The 15831-nt window shown below is 63.6% G+C and overlaps 1 protein-coding gene across 2 annotated transcripts; it reads left to right on the top strand.

Moving 5' to 3' along the window:
- The first annotated feature begins 6 nt into the window (after positions 1–6).
- LOC115642009 (serine/threonine-protein kinase TAO2-like) lies at positions 7–15380 on the top strand. Of its 2 annotated transcripts, XM_030545335.1 has the most exons (8): positions 7–172; positions 3726–3962; positions 4044–4172; positions 4270–4473; positions 5333–5572; positions 10689–10901; positions 12195–12377; positions 12654–15380. In XM_030545335.1, exons 1-8 carry the CDS (start codon positions 86–88, stop codon positions 13149–13151), a joined length of 1791 nt encoding a protein of 596 aa, XP_030401195.1. In that variant the 5' UTR covers positions 7–85; the 3' UTR covers positions 13152–15380. The 2 variants fall into 2 exon arrangements, with proteins under 2 accessions (XP_030401195.1, XP_030401194.1); XM_030545334.1 differs by lacking the exons at positions 10689–10901; positions 12195–12377; positions 12654–15380 and having other exon boundaries at positions 5333–10675.
- Positions 15381–15831: the final 451 nt, after the last annotated feature.

Consider the following 15831-nt stretch of genomic DNA (forward strand, 5'->3'; position numbering starts at 1 on the left):
AGTGAGGACTCCTGGGTCCCATCCCCTCTCTCTCCATCACCCCCAGGGCCATGATAACCTGTATGATGACCCGTACCAGCCAGAGATGGAGCCCCAGAGTTCATCGGCTGCCCGGCGCCGTGCATACTGCCGCAACCGGGACCATTTCGCCACCATCCGCACGGCCTCGCTGGTAAGGGGCGGGGAGTAGGCTGAGAGGGGATGTGCTGTGCTGGTGTGGGAGCAGCTGGGGGCCCCCACCAAGGTAGGATGAGTTAGCAGGTGGGGCTAGTGGGCTGGCTTGGGGCAGAGGTCAGAGTGGGCTCAGAGTTGGGGATGGAGCCAGGGGGTGAGGCGAGGTGGGAAAGTTACTAGGTGGTGCCAGGAGATGGGCTGGGGTTTATGGGCAGGGTTGGGGGCTGACTGGGTGAGGTTGGTGGGACAGGTCACTGGACAGGGGCGGGGTTGGGTGAGTGGGAGGGTGAGGTCAGGGTTTTGGCAGGGCGGGGTCAGGTGTGGACAGGTCAGTGGGTGGGCAGGGTCAGGTTTCGGGCAGGCTGGGGCCAGGGGTGGATGGGTGAGTGGGTGGGCGGGGTCGGAGTTTGGGCGGGGCCAGAGGTGGATGGGTGAGCGGGTTCAGGGTTCAGATGGGGTGGGGTCAGAGGTGGATGGGTGCGTGGGTGAGTGGGGGCAGGGTTTGGGTTGGGCAGGGCCAGGTGTGGATGGGTGGGTGGAGTTAGAGTTCAGGCTGGGCGGGGCCAGGCCTGGGTGGTTGAGTGGGTGGGTGGGGTCAGGGTTTGGGCCGGGCCAGGGGTGGATGGGTTTGTGGGTGGGCAGGGTCAGAGTTTGGGCTGGGCGGGGCCAGAGGTGGCTGGGTGAGTGGGTGGGCGGGGTCAGGGTCTGGGCAGGGCCCAGGGTGTCTAGGTGAGTGGGTGGGCGGGGTCAGGGTTGGGGCGGGGCCCAGGGTGTCTAGGTGAGTGGGTGGGTGGGGTCAGGGTTGGGGCGGGGCCCAGGGTGTCTAGGTGAGTGGGTGGGCGGGGTCAGGGTTGGGGCTGGGCGGGGCCCAGGGTGTCTAGGTGAGTGGGTGGGTGGGGTCAGGGTTTAGGGCTGGGCGGGCCCGGGGTGTCTAGGTGAGTGGGTGGGCGGGGTCAGGGTTTGGGCTGGGCGGGCCCAGGGTGTCTAGGTGAGTGGGTGGGCGGGGTCAGGGTTTGGGCTGGGCGGGCCCAGGGTGTCTAGGTGAGTGGGTGGGCGGGGCCAGGGTGTCTAGGTGAGTGGGTGGGCGGGGTCAGGGTTTGGGCTGGGCGGGCCCAGGGTGTGTAGGTGAGTGGGTGGGTGGGGTCAGGGTTTGGGCTGGGCGGGGCCCAGGGTGTCTAGGTGAGTGGGTGGGCGGGGTCAGGGTTGGGGCGGGGCCCAGGGTGTCTAGGTGAGTGGGTGGGCGGGGTCAGGGTTTGGGCTGGGCGGGGCCCGGGGTGTCTAAGTGAGTGGGTGGGCGGGATCAGGGTTTGGGCTGGGCGGGCCCAGGGTGTCTAGGTGAGTGGGTGGGCGGGGTCAGGGTTGGGCTGGGCGGGCCCAGGGTGTCTAGGTGAGTGGGTGGGCGGGGGTCAGGGTTTGGCTGGGGGGCCAGGGTGTCTAGGTGAGTGGGTGGGCGGGGTCAGGGTTTGGGCTGGGCGGGCCCAGGGTGTCTAGGTGAGTGGGGTGGGCGGGGTCAGGTTTGGGTCTGGGCGGGCCAGGGTGTCTAGGTGAGTGGGTGGGCGGGGTCAGGGTTGGGGCTGGGCGGGGCCCAGGGTGTCTAGGTGAGTGGGTGGGCGGGGTCAGGGTTTGGGCTGGGCGGGGCCCGGGGTGTCTAGGTGAGTGGGTGGGCGGGGTCAGGGTTTGGGCTGGGCGGGGCCCGGGGTGTTAGGGAGTGGTGGGCGGGGTCAGGGTTTGGGCTGGGCGGGCCCGGGGTGTTCTAGGTGAGTGGGGGGCGGGGTCAGGGTTGGAGCTGGGCGGGGCCAGGGTGTCTAGGTGAGTGGGTTGGGGCGGGGTCAGGGTTTGGGCTGGGCGGGCCCAGGGTGTCTAGGTGAGTGGGTGGGCGGGGTCAGGGTTTGGGCTGGGCGGGCCCAGGGTGTCTAGGTGAGTGGGTGGGCGGGGTCAGGGTTTGGGCTGGGCGGGCCCAGGGTGTCTAGGTGAGTGGGTGGGCGGGGTCAGGGTTTGGGCTGGGCGGGCCCAGGGTGTCTAGGTGAGTGGGTGGGCGGGGTCAGGGTTTGGGCTGGGCGGGGCCCGGGGTGTCTAAGTGAGTGGGTGGGCGGGATCAGGGTTTGGGCTGGGCGGGCCCAGGGTGTCTAGGTGAGTGGGTGGGCGGGGTCAGGGTTTGGGCTGGGCGGGGCCCAGGGTGTCTAGGTGAGTGGGTGGGCGGGGTCAGGGTTTGGGCTGGGCGGGCCCAGGGTGTCTAGGTGAGTGGGTGGGCGGGGTCAGGGTTGGGGCTGGGCGGGGCCCGGGGTGTCTAGGTGAGTGGGTGGGCGGGGTCAGGGTTTGGGCTGGGCGGGGCCAGGGTGTCTAGGTGAGTGGGTGGGCGGGGTCAGGGTTTGGGCTGGGCGGGGCCCGGGGTGTCTAGGTGAGTGGGTGGGCGGGGTCAGGGTTGGGGCGGGGCCCAGGGTGTCTAGGTGAGTGGGTGGGCGGGGTCAGGGTTGGGGCGGGGCCCAGGGTGTCTAGGTGAGTGGGTGGGTGGGGTCAGGGTTTGGGCTGGGCGGGGCCCAGGGTGTCTAGGTGAGTGGGTGGGCGGGGTCAGGGTTGGGGCGGGGCCCAGGGTGTCTAGGTGAGTGGGTGGGCGGGGTCAGGGTTTGGGCTGGGCGGGCCCAGGGTGTCTAGGTGAGTGGGTGGGCGGGGTCAGGGTTTGGGCTGGGCGGGCCCAGGGTGTCTAGGTGAGTGGGTGGGCGGGGTCAGGGTTGGGGCGGGGCCCAGGGTGTCTAGGTGAGTGGGTGGGCGGGATCAGGGTTGGGGCGGGGCCCAGGGTGTCTAGGTGAGTGGGTGGGCGGGGTCAGGGTTTGGGCTGGGCGGGGCCCGGGGTGTCTAGCTGAGTGGGTGGGCGGGGTCAGGGTTTGGGCTGGGCGGGCCCAGGGTGTCTAGGTGAGTGGGTGGGCGGGGTCAGGGTTGGGGCGGGGCCCAGGGTGTCTAGGTGAGTGGGTGGGCGGGGTCAGGGTTTGGGCTGGGCGGGCCCAGGGTGTCTAGGTGAGTGGGTGGGTGGGGTCAGGGTTTGGGCTGGGCGGGGCCCAGGGTGTCTAGGTGAGTGGGTGGGCGGGGTCAGGGTTGGGGCGGGGGCCCAGGGTGTCTAGGTGAGTGGGTGGGCGGGGTCAGGGTTTGGGCTGGGCGGGCCCAGGGTGTCTAGGTGAGTGGGTGGGCGGGGTCAGGGTTTGGGCTGGGCGGGGCCCAGGGTGTGTAGGTGAGTGGGTGGGCGGGATCAGGGTTGGGGCGGGGCCCAGGGTGTCTAGGTGAGTGGGTGGGCGGGGTCAGGGTTTGGGCTGGGCGGGGCCCGGGGTGTCTAGGTGAGTGGGTGGGCGGGGTCAGGGTTTGGGCTGGGCGGGCCCGGGGTGTCTAGGTGAGTGGGTGGGCGGGGTCAGGGTTTGGGCTGGGCGGGCCCAGGGTGTCTAGGTGAGTGGGTGGGCGGGGTCAGGGTTTGGGCCAGGCCGGGGTGGGCAGGGTTCCAGCAGGGCGGGCCGGGAGGCCCCTGGGAGCAGGCTAGCTGTGCTCAGAGCTCCACCCCCGCCCAGGTGACCCGGCAGATCCAGGAGCACGAGCAGGACTCGGCGCTGCGGGAGCAGATGAGCGGCTACAAGCGCATGCGGCGCCAGCACCAGAAGCAGCTCATGGCGCTGGAGAACAAGCTGAAGGCGGAGCTGGATGAGCACCAGCTGCGCCTCGACAAGGAGCTGGAGGCCCATCGCAGCAGCTTCAGCGCCGAGGCCGAGAAGCTGGCCAAGAAGCACCAGGCCATCTTCGAGAAGGAGGTGGGGCCGGGGGGGCACAGGGGGGCTACGCTGGGGGCGGGGGCTGGCGGGAAGCCACTCACCCCGCTCGCTGCCCCACAGGCCAAGGCGGCGCTGGCCGAGGAGAAGAAGTTCCAGCAGCACATCCTGGGCCAGCAGAAGAAGGAGCTGAGTAACCTGCTGGAGTGCCAGAAACGCCAGTACAAGCTGCGCAAGGAACAGCTCAAGGAGGTGACGAGAGAGGGGCCCCGGGGGGCGGGTTGGCTAGGAACAGAACCCAGGCGTCCAGGCCCCTCTAACCACTAGACCCCGCTCCCCGCCCGAGCAGGAGCTGCAGGAGAACCAGAGCACCCCGAAGCGGGAGAAGCAGGAGTGGCTGCTGCGGCAGAAGGAGAACATGCAGCACTACCAGGCCGAGGAGGAGGCCAACCTGCTGCGGCGGCAGCGCCAGTACCTGGAGCTGCAGTGCCGCCAGTATAAGCGCAAGATGCTGCTGGCCCGTCACAACCTGGACCAGGACCTGCTGCGCGAGGTGGGGGGGCTTCAGGGGGAGGAGCCTGTGAGGGGGCAGGGTGGGGCTGAGGGGAGGAGCCTGTGAGTGGAACAGGGCAGGGCTGGGCACTGATTAGGAGGAGGAGCCCATGGGGCGGGGTGGGGCTCTGCTCAGTGGGGGGGCATGGGGCGGGGTGGGGCTCTAGTGCAGTGGGGGGGCATGGGGCGGGGTGGGGCTCTAGAGCAGTGGGGGGGGGCATGGGGGGGGGGGGGGGCTCTAGTGCAGTGGGGGGGCATGGGGCGGGGTGGGGCTCTAGAGCAGTGGGGGGGGCATGGGGCGGGGTGGGGCTCTGCTCAGTGGGAGGGGTATGGGGCGGGGTGGGGCTCCAGAGCAGTGGGGGGCATGGGGCGGGGGGGCTCTAGAGCAGTGGGAGGGGCATGGGGCGGGGTGGGGCTCTGCTCAGTGGGAGGGGCATGGGGCGGGGGGGGCTCTAGAGCAGTGGGAGGGGCATGGGGCGGGGGGGCTCTAGAGCAGTGGGAGGGGCATGGGGCGGGGTGGGGCTCTGCTCAGTGGGAGGGGCATGGGGCGGGGGGGGCTCTAGAGCAGTGGGGGGGCATGGGGGGGGCTCTAGAGCAGTGGGGGGGCATGGGGCGGGGGGGGCTCTAGAGCAGTGGTCCACAAGACAAAGGGCCGTGGTGGAGTTCGAGGATCCGCCGAAATGCCAGTGAATTTCAGCAGCGAGGCCTCTTGCCGACGTCGCTTGCAATGGCGCCCGCGGGCAGCGTGTTGGGAACCCCTGCTGTAGTGTGGGGGGGTAGGCGGAGGGCCGCTGGGGCGGGGCTGGGCTGGGCTGGGCTGGGGGCTGTTGGGCTGGGCGTGACCCCGCCCCGCCCCGCAGGACCTGAACAAGAAGCAGACGCAGAAGGACCTGGAGTGCGCCATGCTGCTGCGGCAGCACGAGTCGACGCAGGAGCTGGAGTTCCGGCACCTGCACACGGTGCAGCGCACCCGCACCGAGCTCACCCGCCTGCAGCACCAGACCGAGCTCAGCAACCAGCTGGAGTACAACAAGCGCCGCGAGCAGGAGCTGCGCCAGAAGCATGCCATGGAGGTCCGCCAGCAGCCCAAGAGCCTCAAAGTAGGTGTCGCCCGGGGGCCCCGCCCGCGCAGTCTGGGGGGCCCGCAGCCGGACGGACAGGAGGCTTGGGCCCTAAAACCAGCCCTGGGAGGCCTCGAGCCGAACAGGCAGGATAGCTGGGATTTAGAGCCAGATGGAGAGGAGGCAGGAGTTCTAGAGCACAAGAGCTTGGGGGTTCTGGAGCCAGACGGTGTGGAGGCCATGGTTGCAGAGCAGAAGAACCTGGGGGTTCTAGAACCAGATGGCGATTATGATGTGGTTCTAGAACACAGGAGCCTGGAGGCTCTGGAGCCTGATGGAGAGGAGTCTGAGGTTCTAGAGCGGGAGAGCCTGGGACTCATAGAGCCAGGCCTCATGGCCTTGGGGGTTCTAAAGCCGGATGGCCAGGAGGCTGATGTTCTAGACCTGGAAGCTCTGGAGCCGGACGGGCAGGAGGCATCCCTAGATACTGCCCTGGGGGCGCTAGAGCCATCCACCCCCTGCCATCTCCCCGGCGTGTTGCCCCTAATCCCGGGGGAGGGGGAGGGGCTGCGGGGCCCAGGCGACGGCTGCCCTGCCCCTGAGGACCCCTATGTGGAGCCACAGCACAGCTGGGAGGAGGCAGCCAGGCCAGCTCCGACCCCCTTGGCGCCCCTGCTGCCCCACGCCATGTGCGCGGGGCTGGCGCTGCTGCTGGCTGCCTACCCCAGTGGGCCAGTGCTGTTGCTGCTGCTGGCGGCGCTGTGGGCCCAGGGCTCGGGCGGAGGGGCCCAGGCGGTGCTGCTGGCCCTGGAGGGGGCGCTGGTGGGGCTGGGCGTCTCCTATGCCCTGCTCCACTCACTCTTCCTGCTCTCGGGCCCCTCGTTCCTGGCCCTGGCCAAGGGGGCGGGGGCGCTGGGTGTGCTGGGCCTGAGCGCCAGCCGGGGTCGGCTCTACGTGCCCGTCATCCTGCTGGCCTCCCACCTGCTGGCCTCGCCCTGGCTCTTCCTGCTGCTCTACCTGCTGATGGTGCTGGCCCGGGGTGCCCTGCGGGGGCTGCCCTCCCGCACCCGCCGCCTCTGGCTGCGCCTCCTGCTGGGCCTGCCGCTGCCCGCCTTCCGCATGCTGCAGGGCCTGGGGCTGGTCACCGAAGGCAGCCTCTTCCGCCTCTTCCCCAAGACCAACAAAGGCGGCTTCCGCAGCCGGCTGCCCGTGCCCGCCCCTCGCCCCGCCCCCCGCCCCGCCCCGCCTGCCTGGTCCCGCCGCGCCCTGGCCCTGCTGGCCCGGCCCGTGCGTGCCCTCAACCGCCGCCTGCTGCAGCTGGCGCGGGAGCTGAGTGCCCACCTGCCCCCGGCTGCCCTACACCATCTCAAGGGCCTGCGGGTGCTGCGAGAGGAGCGGCCCAGCCTCATCCCCCGGCTGGCGGGCAGGGGGCGCCGTGGGCAGGGCTGCAGGGCTGGCCCCATAGTCCGGGGGGGCCGGGCTGCCTCTGGGGGGGCACGGCGCAGCACCCCAGGGGACCCCCGTGCAGCCCGGCGGCCCTGGAGGTGAGGGCACCCGCCCCCCACACCTGTTCTGGGCTTGGGAACCAGCCATGCCTCCGTGCTGGCCAGTGATTGGCTGGGTGTGAACAGGCCCCACCCCTTTCTTGTTGGGGGGGGCTGTGAGGGAGGGTCTCCTCGTCCTTCCTCTCTGTGCTGGGATCCATCTGAATGCAGGGGTGGGACAGCTTGGGTCTCCTTCCCCAGCCCCCTAACCAGAGCACAGGTTGGGGGAGGGCCCCAGGCCTCCCCAGAACCCACAGCAGGGTGTCCCATGCTACTGGGCTTCTCTGGGCATCCCCTGACAGAGCGAGGGGGTGGGGGGGACGTGACCCTGAAGGCAGGCAGCCTCCATGGCCCAGAAGGGGGGAGATGTGGCCCCGAAGGCAGGTGACCCCCCCATATCCCAGCTGGGGGAATGTGACCTCGAAGGTAGGCGACCACCATGGCCCAGTGTGGGAGATCTTGTGGGGCTGTGGTTTGCCAAGGGCACTGGACCCCACTCTGGTTGCTCTGTGTAGAGGGGCAGTGCTGGGGGGTACAGCTGCAGTGTCTGCTCTGGAGGAAAGAATCACCTAACGCTGCCCCCAGGAGCCAGGGGGGGGCAGTGGAGAGGCCCTGGAGGGAAGGGCAGCAGTTGGGTGACTGGAGGGGAGACTGGGGGGGATGAGACCCCTTCACCAAGGGGTGCTGCTATTGGGGTCAGTGGTTTGTATTTGTCTCTGAGCCGGGGACCACAGCCCCCCCCGGAAATGCTGTCCAACCCCCTGGGGGAGGGGCTCCATTCTCAGCTAGTCTCAGGCCCCACAACACTATCCGCCCCCCTCAGAAATAGAGGGGGCTCCCATCCGGCCACAGGCGCCAGGGGAAAGTGCGTTTCTGCTCCCAGCTTCGAGGGGCGGCCCCAGGTGATTCTTTCCCCGGTGACCGTTTTGATTTCATTTCCCATCTCTGTAACCTCCCACTCCCGTCGGGGGAGATGTGAACATATTTATTTCAGATGCCTTTACATTTTGTGTGTGTGCATTTTTTTTATGTAAGTGATCAAACATATTAATTTTTGTTTGTTTTGGGGTAAATCTGTGATATTTCTTTTTTTATTTGACTGAAAACAGGAGAAATAAAATAAAAATAATCACAGATTTCCCAAAAATGGGAGAGTCGAAATCTTCTTTTGTGTTAAATTAATTTCTTATCAATTGGTTGGGGGAAGGTGAAACCTTTACTTTCCTTCAAATCCTTCTCCCCCCCCCCCCCCCCCGTGGGTTTTGGCAACTCTGGGATAACACTGATTTCATCTGTGCAGTTTTAGAAAATCTCATCGGTATTTTTGTTGGAGCCTTTATTTATCACATTGGTAGGAGTGAATTTAGAAGGAGTTTTCTTCCTGTTTGAGGACCAATTATGAATATTTTATATTTGCTCCAGTTTATGAAATCTGGGATAATTTTTTATTTTTCTTTAGTATATTTAATCTGGTATATTTACTTCTGTTTCCAAGGCAAATCGTTTTTTGTCCTTGTTAGAATTTATTTTTCCTCCTGCCAGTAGTGAATTTAGAAATCCCCCAGCCCCATTCAGTAAATTCAGGAATTTTCTTCATTTTCCCCGTTTTGGGCAGAAATCTCTGATTTTTATTCTATTTACCTTGTTTTTGCTGAATCTGACCTGGTTTTTGTTTCTTTTTGTTTTGTTTTGTTCCATTTTGGGGAAAGTTGCATTTCACCAGCATGTATTTTTAAATCTCATTTGTCCAAGTTTTGATCCATCCCTTCAATATTTTGGGGGGTTTATTTTCTCCGTTTTTTAGCGTAGCTACTATTATCCCTCGAGCAGCTGAAAACCAAGGAGGGGTCATTTCTCTTAGATCATCTAATCTGATCTCTTGTGTGTCCAAGGAAAGCAAATTTCAGCCATCCCAGGGCCCTGTTCCAGAAAAGTCTGTTGTATTTGTTTTCTAGTTCAACTAGGAATTAATTCAGGGCGACTTGACGGAGCTCAGACAAGATGCTCAGAAGAGTTCCCTTCAGTCTGAAAATGGATTAATCTTTTCTTCCCTCCTTTTTGTATTTGGTATTTTACTGGTTGGTTTTGTTGCTTTATTTTCCCTGGCGCTCTCCCATCTTTTACAAATTGTAATTTTTGTATTTAATTTCCCCAGTTTTGGTCCATGTTGTTTATTTTGATTTGCCCGTTTTGCTGCAAAATCGATGGGTTTGATTTGATTGGCTGCATTGGTAGCCCAGTTTCTAGTTCACGTAAAAATAGGACCAGGATTGGCCCAAAATTGGAGCAATACGTTACTAAGCTTGAACAAACCCTGGAAGAACTGTATTTCACCAATTTGGGGTGGATTTCTCCCAGTTCTGGGCCCCAGGTGGGTGACATCTAACGATTTTTAGTCGATTTTTATCGGTTTGTGGGCATACAATTGGTGCAAGGTGGCTCTCTCCATTTTCGGCTGATTTCTGTCCAGGTTTGAGCAGGCAATTGGTGCCGCGGGATGTTTTTAGCTGATCTGGAACTAGGGGTGTTGCTTTTTACCTAGGGTTGGACCACAGTGCCATGGGTGGCGCCTGCCCCGGCTGTTCGAGGGGGCTAGTTCCGATGGCTCCCGTTTTTGGTGACTGTTTGCCCCACACCCTGCCTGTGTGCTCCATACATTCATTTTTTTACATTTTGGCTTCCTCTGTATTTGGTCTGACGTGTGCTTATTTTGGCTCCTTGCCACCTTCAATGAAAGACGGCCGCTTGCAGGGCGCCCAGACCTGACGAGCATCTGGTCGTTACTGGGAGCTGAAACGCATCTCTTCCCCTCCCCTCTACCAGGCCCCCGAGGCAACCTGGGCACAGGGCAGGCCCCCCCTCACACAGCTCCTAGGCAGGGCAAAGGTCACATGCGTCTGCCATGGGGGAAATTGGGGGGCGGTCACTGGCAGCACAAAGGTCACGTCCCCGCCATGGGGCAAATGGGGGGGTCACTGGCAGGGCGAAGGTCACATGTCCCTGCCATGAGGCAATGGGGCAGATTGAGGGAGGGGAGCACTGGCAAGTCAAAGGTGACAAGCCCCGGCCCTGGGATGATGGGGGCAGATTGTGGGGGGTCACAGACAGGGCAAAGGTCACATGCCCCGGCCCTGGGATGATGGGGGCAGGGTCATAGGCCGGGCAAAGGTCACATGCCCTGGCCCTGGGATGATGGGGGCAGGGTCACAGGCAGGGCAAAGGTCACATGCCCTGGCCATGGGATGATGGGGGCAGTCAGAAAGGTCAAAGGTCATGTGCTGCATGATGGGGCAGGTCATGGGGTCACAGGCAGGGCAAGCATCAGCGAGCCCCAGACATGCCATAAGCAAAGGCCCCCCCAGCCCTGAATGCAGCAGAACATATGGGTCTCAGCCCCTGTGGGCAAGGCAAGGCGGAGGGCACCATCCAGGTGCTCATGGGAGGGTTCAGAGCTGCCTGTTCTCGTGCCTCGGCCCCCGCCTGCCAGGGGGTGTCGGGAGCATGACGCGGACACGCCCACTCCAGGCCAGCCCCGGTGTCTGTCTCGCTAACGTTTGCTCCTGTCTCTCTCCTCCCGCCCCGCGGCCCCTGCCCCGCGGCCCCGCCCCCAGTCCAAGGAGCTGCAGATCAAGAAGCAGTTCCAGGACACGTGTAAGATCCAGACGCGGCAGTACAAGGCCCTGCGCAACCACCTGCTGGAGACCACGGCCAAGAGCGAGCACAAGGGCATCCTCAAGCGGCTGAAGGACGAGCAGACGCGCAAGCTGGCCATCCTGGCGGAGCAGTACGACCACAGCATCAACGAGATGCTCTCCACGCAGGCTGTAGGTCGCTGGGCGGCCCGGGGCCTGCTTCGGGGGCTGCTTCCCGGGCCCCACCCCCCGGGCCTGCTTCGGGGGCTGCTTCCCGGGCCCCACCCCCCGGGCCTGCTTCGGGGGCTGCTTCCCGGCCCCCACCCCATGGGCCTGCTTCGGGGGCTGCTTCCCGGGCCCCACCCCCTGGGCCTGCTTCGAGGCCTGCTTCGGGGGCTGCTTCCCGGCCCCCACCCCATGGGCCTGCTTCAAGGCCTGCTTCGGGGGCTGCTTCCCGGCCCCCACCCCATGGGCCTGCTTCAAGGCCTGCTTCGGGGGCTGCTTCCCGGCCCCCACCCCATGGGCCTGCTTCAAGGCCTGCTTCGGGGGCTGCTTCCCGGGCCCCACCCCCCGGGCCTGCTTCGGGGGCTGCTTCCCGGGCCCCACCCCCCGGGCCTGCTTCGGGGGCTGCTTCCCAGCCCCCACCCCCTGGGCCTGATTCGGGGCCTGATTCGGGGGCTGCTTCCCGGCCCCCACCCCCTGGGCCTGATTCGGGGGCTGCTTCCCGGCCCCCACCCCCTGGGCCTGCTTTGGGGCCTGCTTCGGGGGCTGCTTCCAGGCCCCCACCCCCTGGGCCTCATTTGGGGGCTGTTTCCCGGGCCTAGTTCAGGGCCTGCTTCTCGGCCCCCGGGCCTCGAGGGCTGCTTCCCAGCCCCCACCCCCGGGGCCTGATTCGGGGCCTGCTTCCCCCCCCCCATCCCCTGGGCCTGCTTCCCGGCCTGATTCCAGGGCCTGATTCCTGGCCCCCGGCTCTGCTTCCCTGCCTGCTTTCTAGCCCCCCAGCCCTATTTTCCGATTCCCTGTCCCCCAGCCTGGGGCCTGCTTCCCGGTTCCCCATCTCCTGGTCCTGCTTCCTGGCCTGCCTCCCGCCACCTCCCCCAAGCCCCTGCCTCCAACCCCCTGCCCAGTGCCTGCTCCCCTGCCCCCCGGCCAGCTGGCACCCCCTAGAGGGGAGAGCCCCGGGCCCCTGCGGCACAGGGTCACGAAGAAGCCTGTTCCCACAGAGGAAGCATGAACCCAAGTGTCCTTGCCAAACATCTGCTTTGCAGTTTTCATGCTTGCCCCTCGTACCCATCAACCTCCAGCACATCCAGGGATCTGGACGTCCCCTTCACTTACTGTCCCAAACTGTGAGGGTGCTGGGATGCTGCGAGTCAGCGAAAGGGGCTCCCATGTACCCAGCCCCCCCCCCGCCTCGGGGCACCTGTGTGCCCAGCCCCCGCCAAGGGCTCCTGGCCAACCCCGTGTCTCCGTGTTGCCCCCTAGCTGCGGCTGGACGAGACGCAGGAGGCCGAGTACCAGGTGCTGCGGATGCAGCTACAGCAGGAGCTGGAACTGCTCAACGCCTACCAGAGCAAGATCAAGATCCACACAGAGGCGCAGCACGAGCGGGAGATCAAGGAGCTGGAGCAGCGCGTTTCCATCCGCCGGGCCCTGCTGGAGCAGAGGGTATGGGATTGGGACCTAGGCGTCCGGGACAGCTCCCTCAGGGCCCTGCAGCGTCCCCAGAGCCCGAGCTGGGCAGTGGGACCCAGGCGTCCGGGACGGCTCCCTCAGGGCCCTGCAGCGTCCCCAGAGCCCGGGCTGGGCAGTGGGACCCCGGCGTCTGGGGAGGGGCTGGGGAGGGGCCGGCGGGACCCCGGCATCCGGGAAGGGGCTGGGGAGGGGCCGGCGGGACCCCAGCGGCCGGCCCACCACTGCCACTGCCACGCTCTGTCTCTGCAGATCGAGGAGGAGATGCTGGCGCTGCAGAACGAGCGCTCCGAGCGGATCCGCAGCCTGCTGGAGCGGCAGGCCCGGGAGATCGAGGCCTTCGACTCGGAGAGCATGCGGCTCGGCTTCAGTAACATGGCGCTGACCGGCATCCCCGCCGAGGCCTTCAACCAGGGCTACGCCGCACCCCCCCAGCCCTGGCCCTCCCGCCCTGTGCCCCGCAGCGGCTCCCACTGGAGCCACGGCGTACAGAACACCGCCGGCGCCCCCCACGCTTGGCGCCAGCCCCCCCTGCTGGCTCTGCCCCCCTCTGCCTGGCTCCACCCCCCCTCCTCCTCCGCCTCCTCGCCCGCCTCTGCCCCGGGGGGCCGGGCCAACGTGGTGATGCTGCGGAACAGTCCCCAGCCGCTGCGGCGCACGGCCTCCGGCGGCCAGGCCGAGCCAGGCATCAGCCGCTCGGCGAGCGTCACCTCGCACATCCTCAACGGCTCGCACTTCTCATACTCCTGAGCCAGCCACGGGGCGGACCCCCTGCTCCGGGCTCCCTGCGAGCCGCCCTCGACCCCCGGCACTGCCCGGGCTACGGGGAAAGGCTGTCCCGAGCTCTCTCCTCGTGCCCCATGCAGAGACACTCCCCCTCGGTGTTCTTGCGGGGCCAGCTACGCCCTGCCGTGACCCGGGAGGGGACCAGCCCAGCGCCCATGTCTGCTCCCCTGCCCATGTTGACACCCCCAAATCCACACAGGAACACACCAGTCCCCTTCCCAGCCCCTCCCCCCCACACACACACACGGGACCATTTGATCTTTGTTTTCAAATCTTGTTTTTTTCTTAATTTCCTTCCCTCTTCCTGTCACTGGGGGCTGGGAACTCGGATGCCTGGCTTCTCTCTCTAGCTCTGGGAGTAGAGTGGGGGCTGGTGGGTTAGAGCGGGGGGGCCGGGAGCCAGGACTCCTAGGTTCTATCTCCCTATCCCATAGATGACAGGGTACCTTTCCATATCTTCCTCCCCACAAGGAGCCCTGCGGTACCTGGTATGAGCAAGCCCCCAGGTTTGGGATCAGGGTACCCAGTGGGGGTGCTGTGCCTGGGGGGGCTCAGCTTCCTCCCCCCATCACTCAGTTCCCCCAGCCCCTCTCCTCTGTTCCATGCCCATGTTCCCCCTTCTCTGGGAGTCTCTCTCCAAAGGATAGCAGAGGCTTCTGCCTTGAGCGCTGTACGGGTCAGCCCCCACCTTCCCGTGGGAATGGGCTGCCCCTCTCCTGGACTGCAGTGACATGGGGGGACCTGAAACTGCTTTTTCTATCCCCTTGGGATAGAGGATTCTTGACACTACCTTTTTGTGGTTATGGGGCAACCTGGAAACACCTTCCCCCTTGGAAGTGGGGTGTGTTGATGCAGCCTGTGTCAGGCTGATGGGGGCTGGACACACTTCCCACAGCACAGAAAGGAGAAACTTGAAAACGCTGTCCATTGGGAGCCAGGCCCATGTTGATCTGCTTTTCCCATGTGGGAAGAGAAGCCATGAAATCCATTTCCCCAGGATGGCGGCAAATCTTCGTACAGTTTTCCCAGCATGGGAAAGTTTGCAACACATCACCCTGTGTGGCGGGAAGACTTGAAACCACTTTCCTCTGGCAGGATGGAGAAACTTGAAACCTTCTTTTCATGGTGTGTGAACCTTAAAATGTTATTTACTCTCCTAAAGGGGGAAATCTTGATCCAGTTATACCCCTGGGGGCTATTTTCCTTTGTGGGGAGGATCGGAAAGTCTCGAAACAACTATTTGCCTGGAAGCAGGAGGGGTGGGGGAGGCAATCTTTAAGCACCATTTTCCCTCCCAAGGTGACAAATCTTGCTAAGCAGTTTCTGTGGTTTGTGGGTCAAGGAGACAGGAACAATTTTCTCCTTCGTGCCACAGAGGAAGCCTCGACACAGACTTTTTCCACACATGCAATAAGAGGAACCTTAAAACAGGTTTTTCTGCTCTTGTGCCATGGTGAAGGGAACTCAAACTGGATTGTGTCTTGTCACGCACTGGGGGAGAAGGTGGTTGGTGTGCCATGGGGAGGAGACTTGAAACAGATTTTCCTCTCACACCATGGAAAGGGAACTTGAAACATTTTCCTGCCCAAACGCCAATGCCCGGGTCCTCTGGGGTGTGAATTTCTGCACATTTTTTTAAATTATTATTTAAGAAACAATCATCCAGGACTTTGATGGAACAACAACAAAAACCTGATTCCTCCATTTCTTAATTGATTTTCTAAATAACCACCTTGCCCAACCCCTGTCAAGGCTGCTTTTGAAAAGCGGTCTGGGGGGTGGGGGACAGACTAATTGCTTTGTTCTGCTAACTAACCATGTGGCTTGCCTGTGGGATCTGGGGGCGGAGGGTCCGGGGCTGATGTATAATATATATAGCCCCTTCTTTTTAACGATCTTTTCCTTTTGGTGCCATAACCTTCCCTTGTACAGTTCCCTGCTCTCTGGATCTCTCCTGTCTTTCACCCCCCGCCCCCCGTGTGGGTGGTGCGTGCGTGTGTGTATCTCATATTTTCTTTTTATATATATATAAAAGAAGGAAAATAAGAAAAAACAATAGAAATCTGTGTCCTGATGGAATGTATTAAAACAAAACAAAAACCAACCACTTTTTTTAAAAAGCCAAGCCAGGTGGCGAGGAAGAAGGGCAAAGGGGGCAGCAGCGAGTCGGGCGCTGCCCCCACAGAGAGAAGGGAAAAAACTTTTAATAAAAATGTTGGATATTATTAAAAATCAAAGATGGCTTGGCTGGGTTTTTCCACATCATTGGAGTGGGAGTCTGGGGTTCCCTCCCGGCTCTGGGAGGGGAGTGGGGGCTGGTGGGTTACAGTGCATGGGGGTTGGGAGCCAGGACTCTTGGGTTCTCTCCTCTCTCTGGGAGGGGTGTGGGGGCTGATGGGTCAGAGTGGGGGGCTGGAAGCCAGGACTCCTGGGTTCTCAGATCAGGGACAGCAAGGGGGGGGGGCTGGCAGACCCCAGTGTCTCACAAGCCCGTGTCTGAGCCATAGAGGCGGGTATGTCAGTTCCAGCCTGGGGGAGGTTACGCAGCGTTTGACACAGGTAGGCGTGAAGTTAAAGCCGGCAGAGGGGGCTGGGGTGTCTGCCCAGCTCGGGGTACAGATCCCGGCTGCCCTCATAACACCCC

The sequence above is a fragment of the Gopherus evgoodei genome, unplaced genomic scaffold, assembly GCF_007399415.2.
Source record: "Gopherus evgoodei ecotype Sinaloan lineage unplaced genomic scaffold, rGopEvg1_v1.p scaffold_370_arrow_ctg1, whole genome shotgun sequence".
Lineage (NCBI taxonomy): Eukaryota > Metazoa > Chordata > Testudines > Testudinidae > Gopherus > Gopherus evgoodei.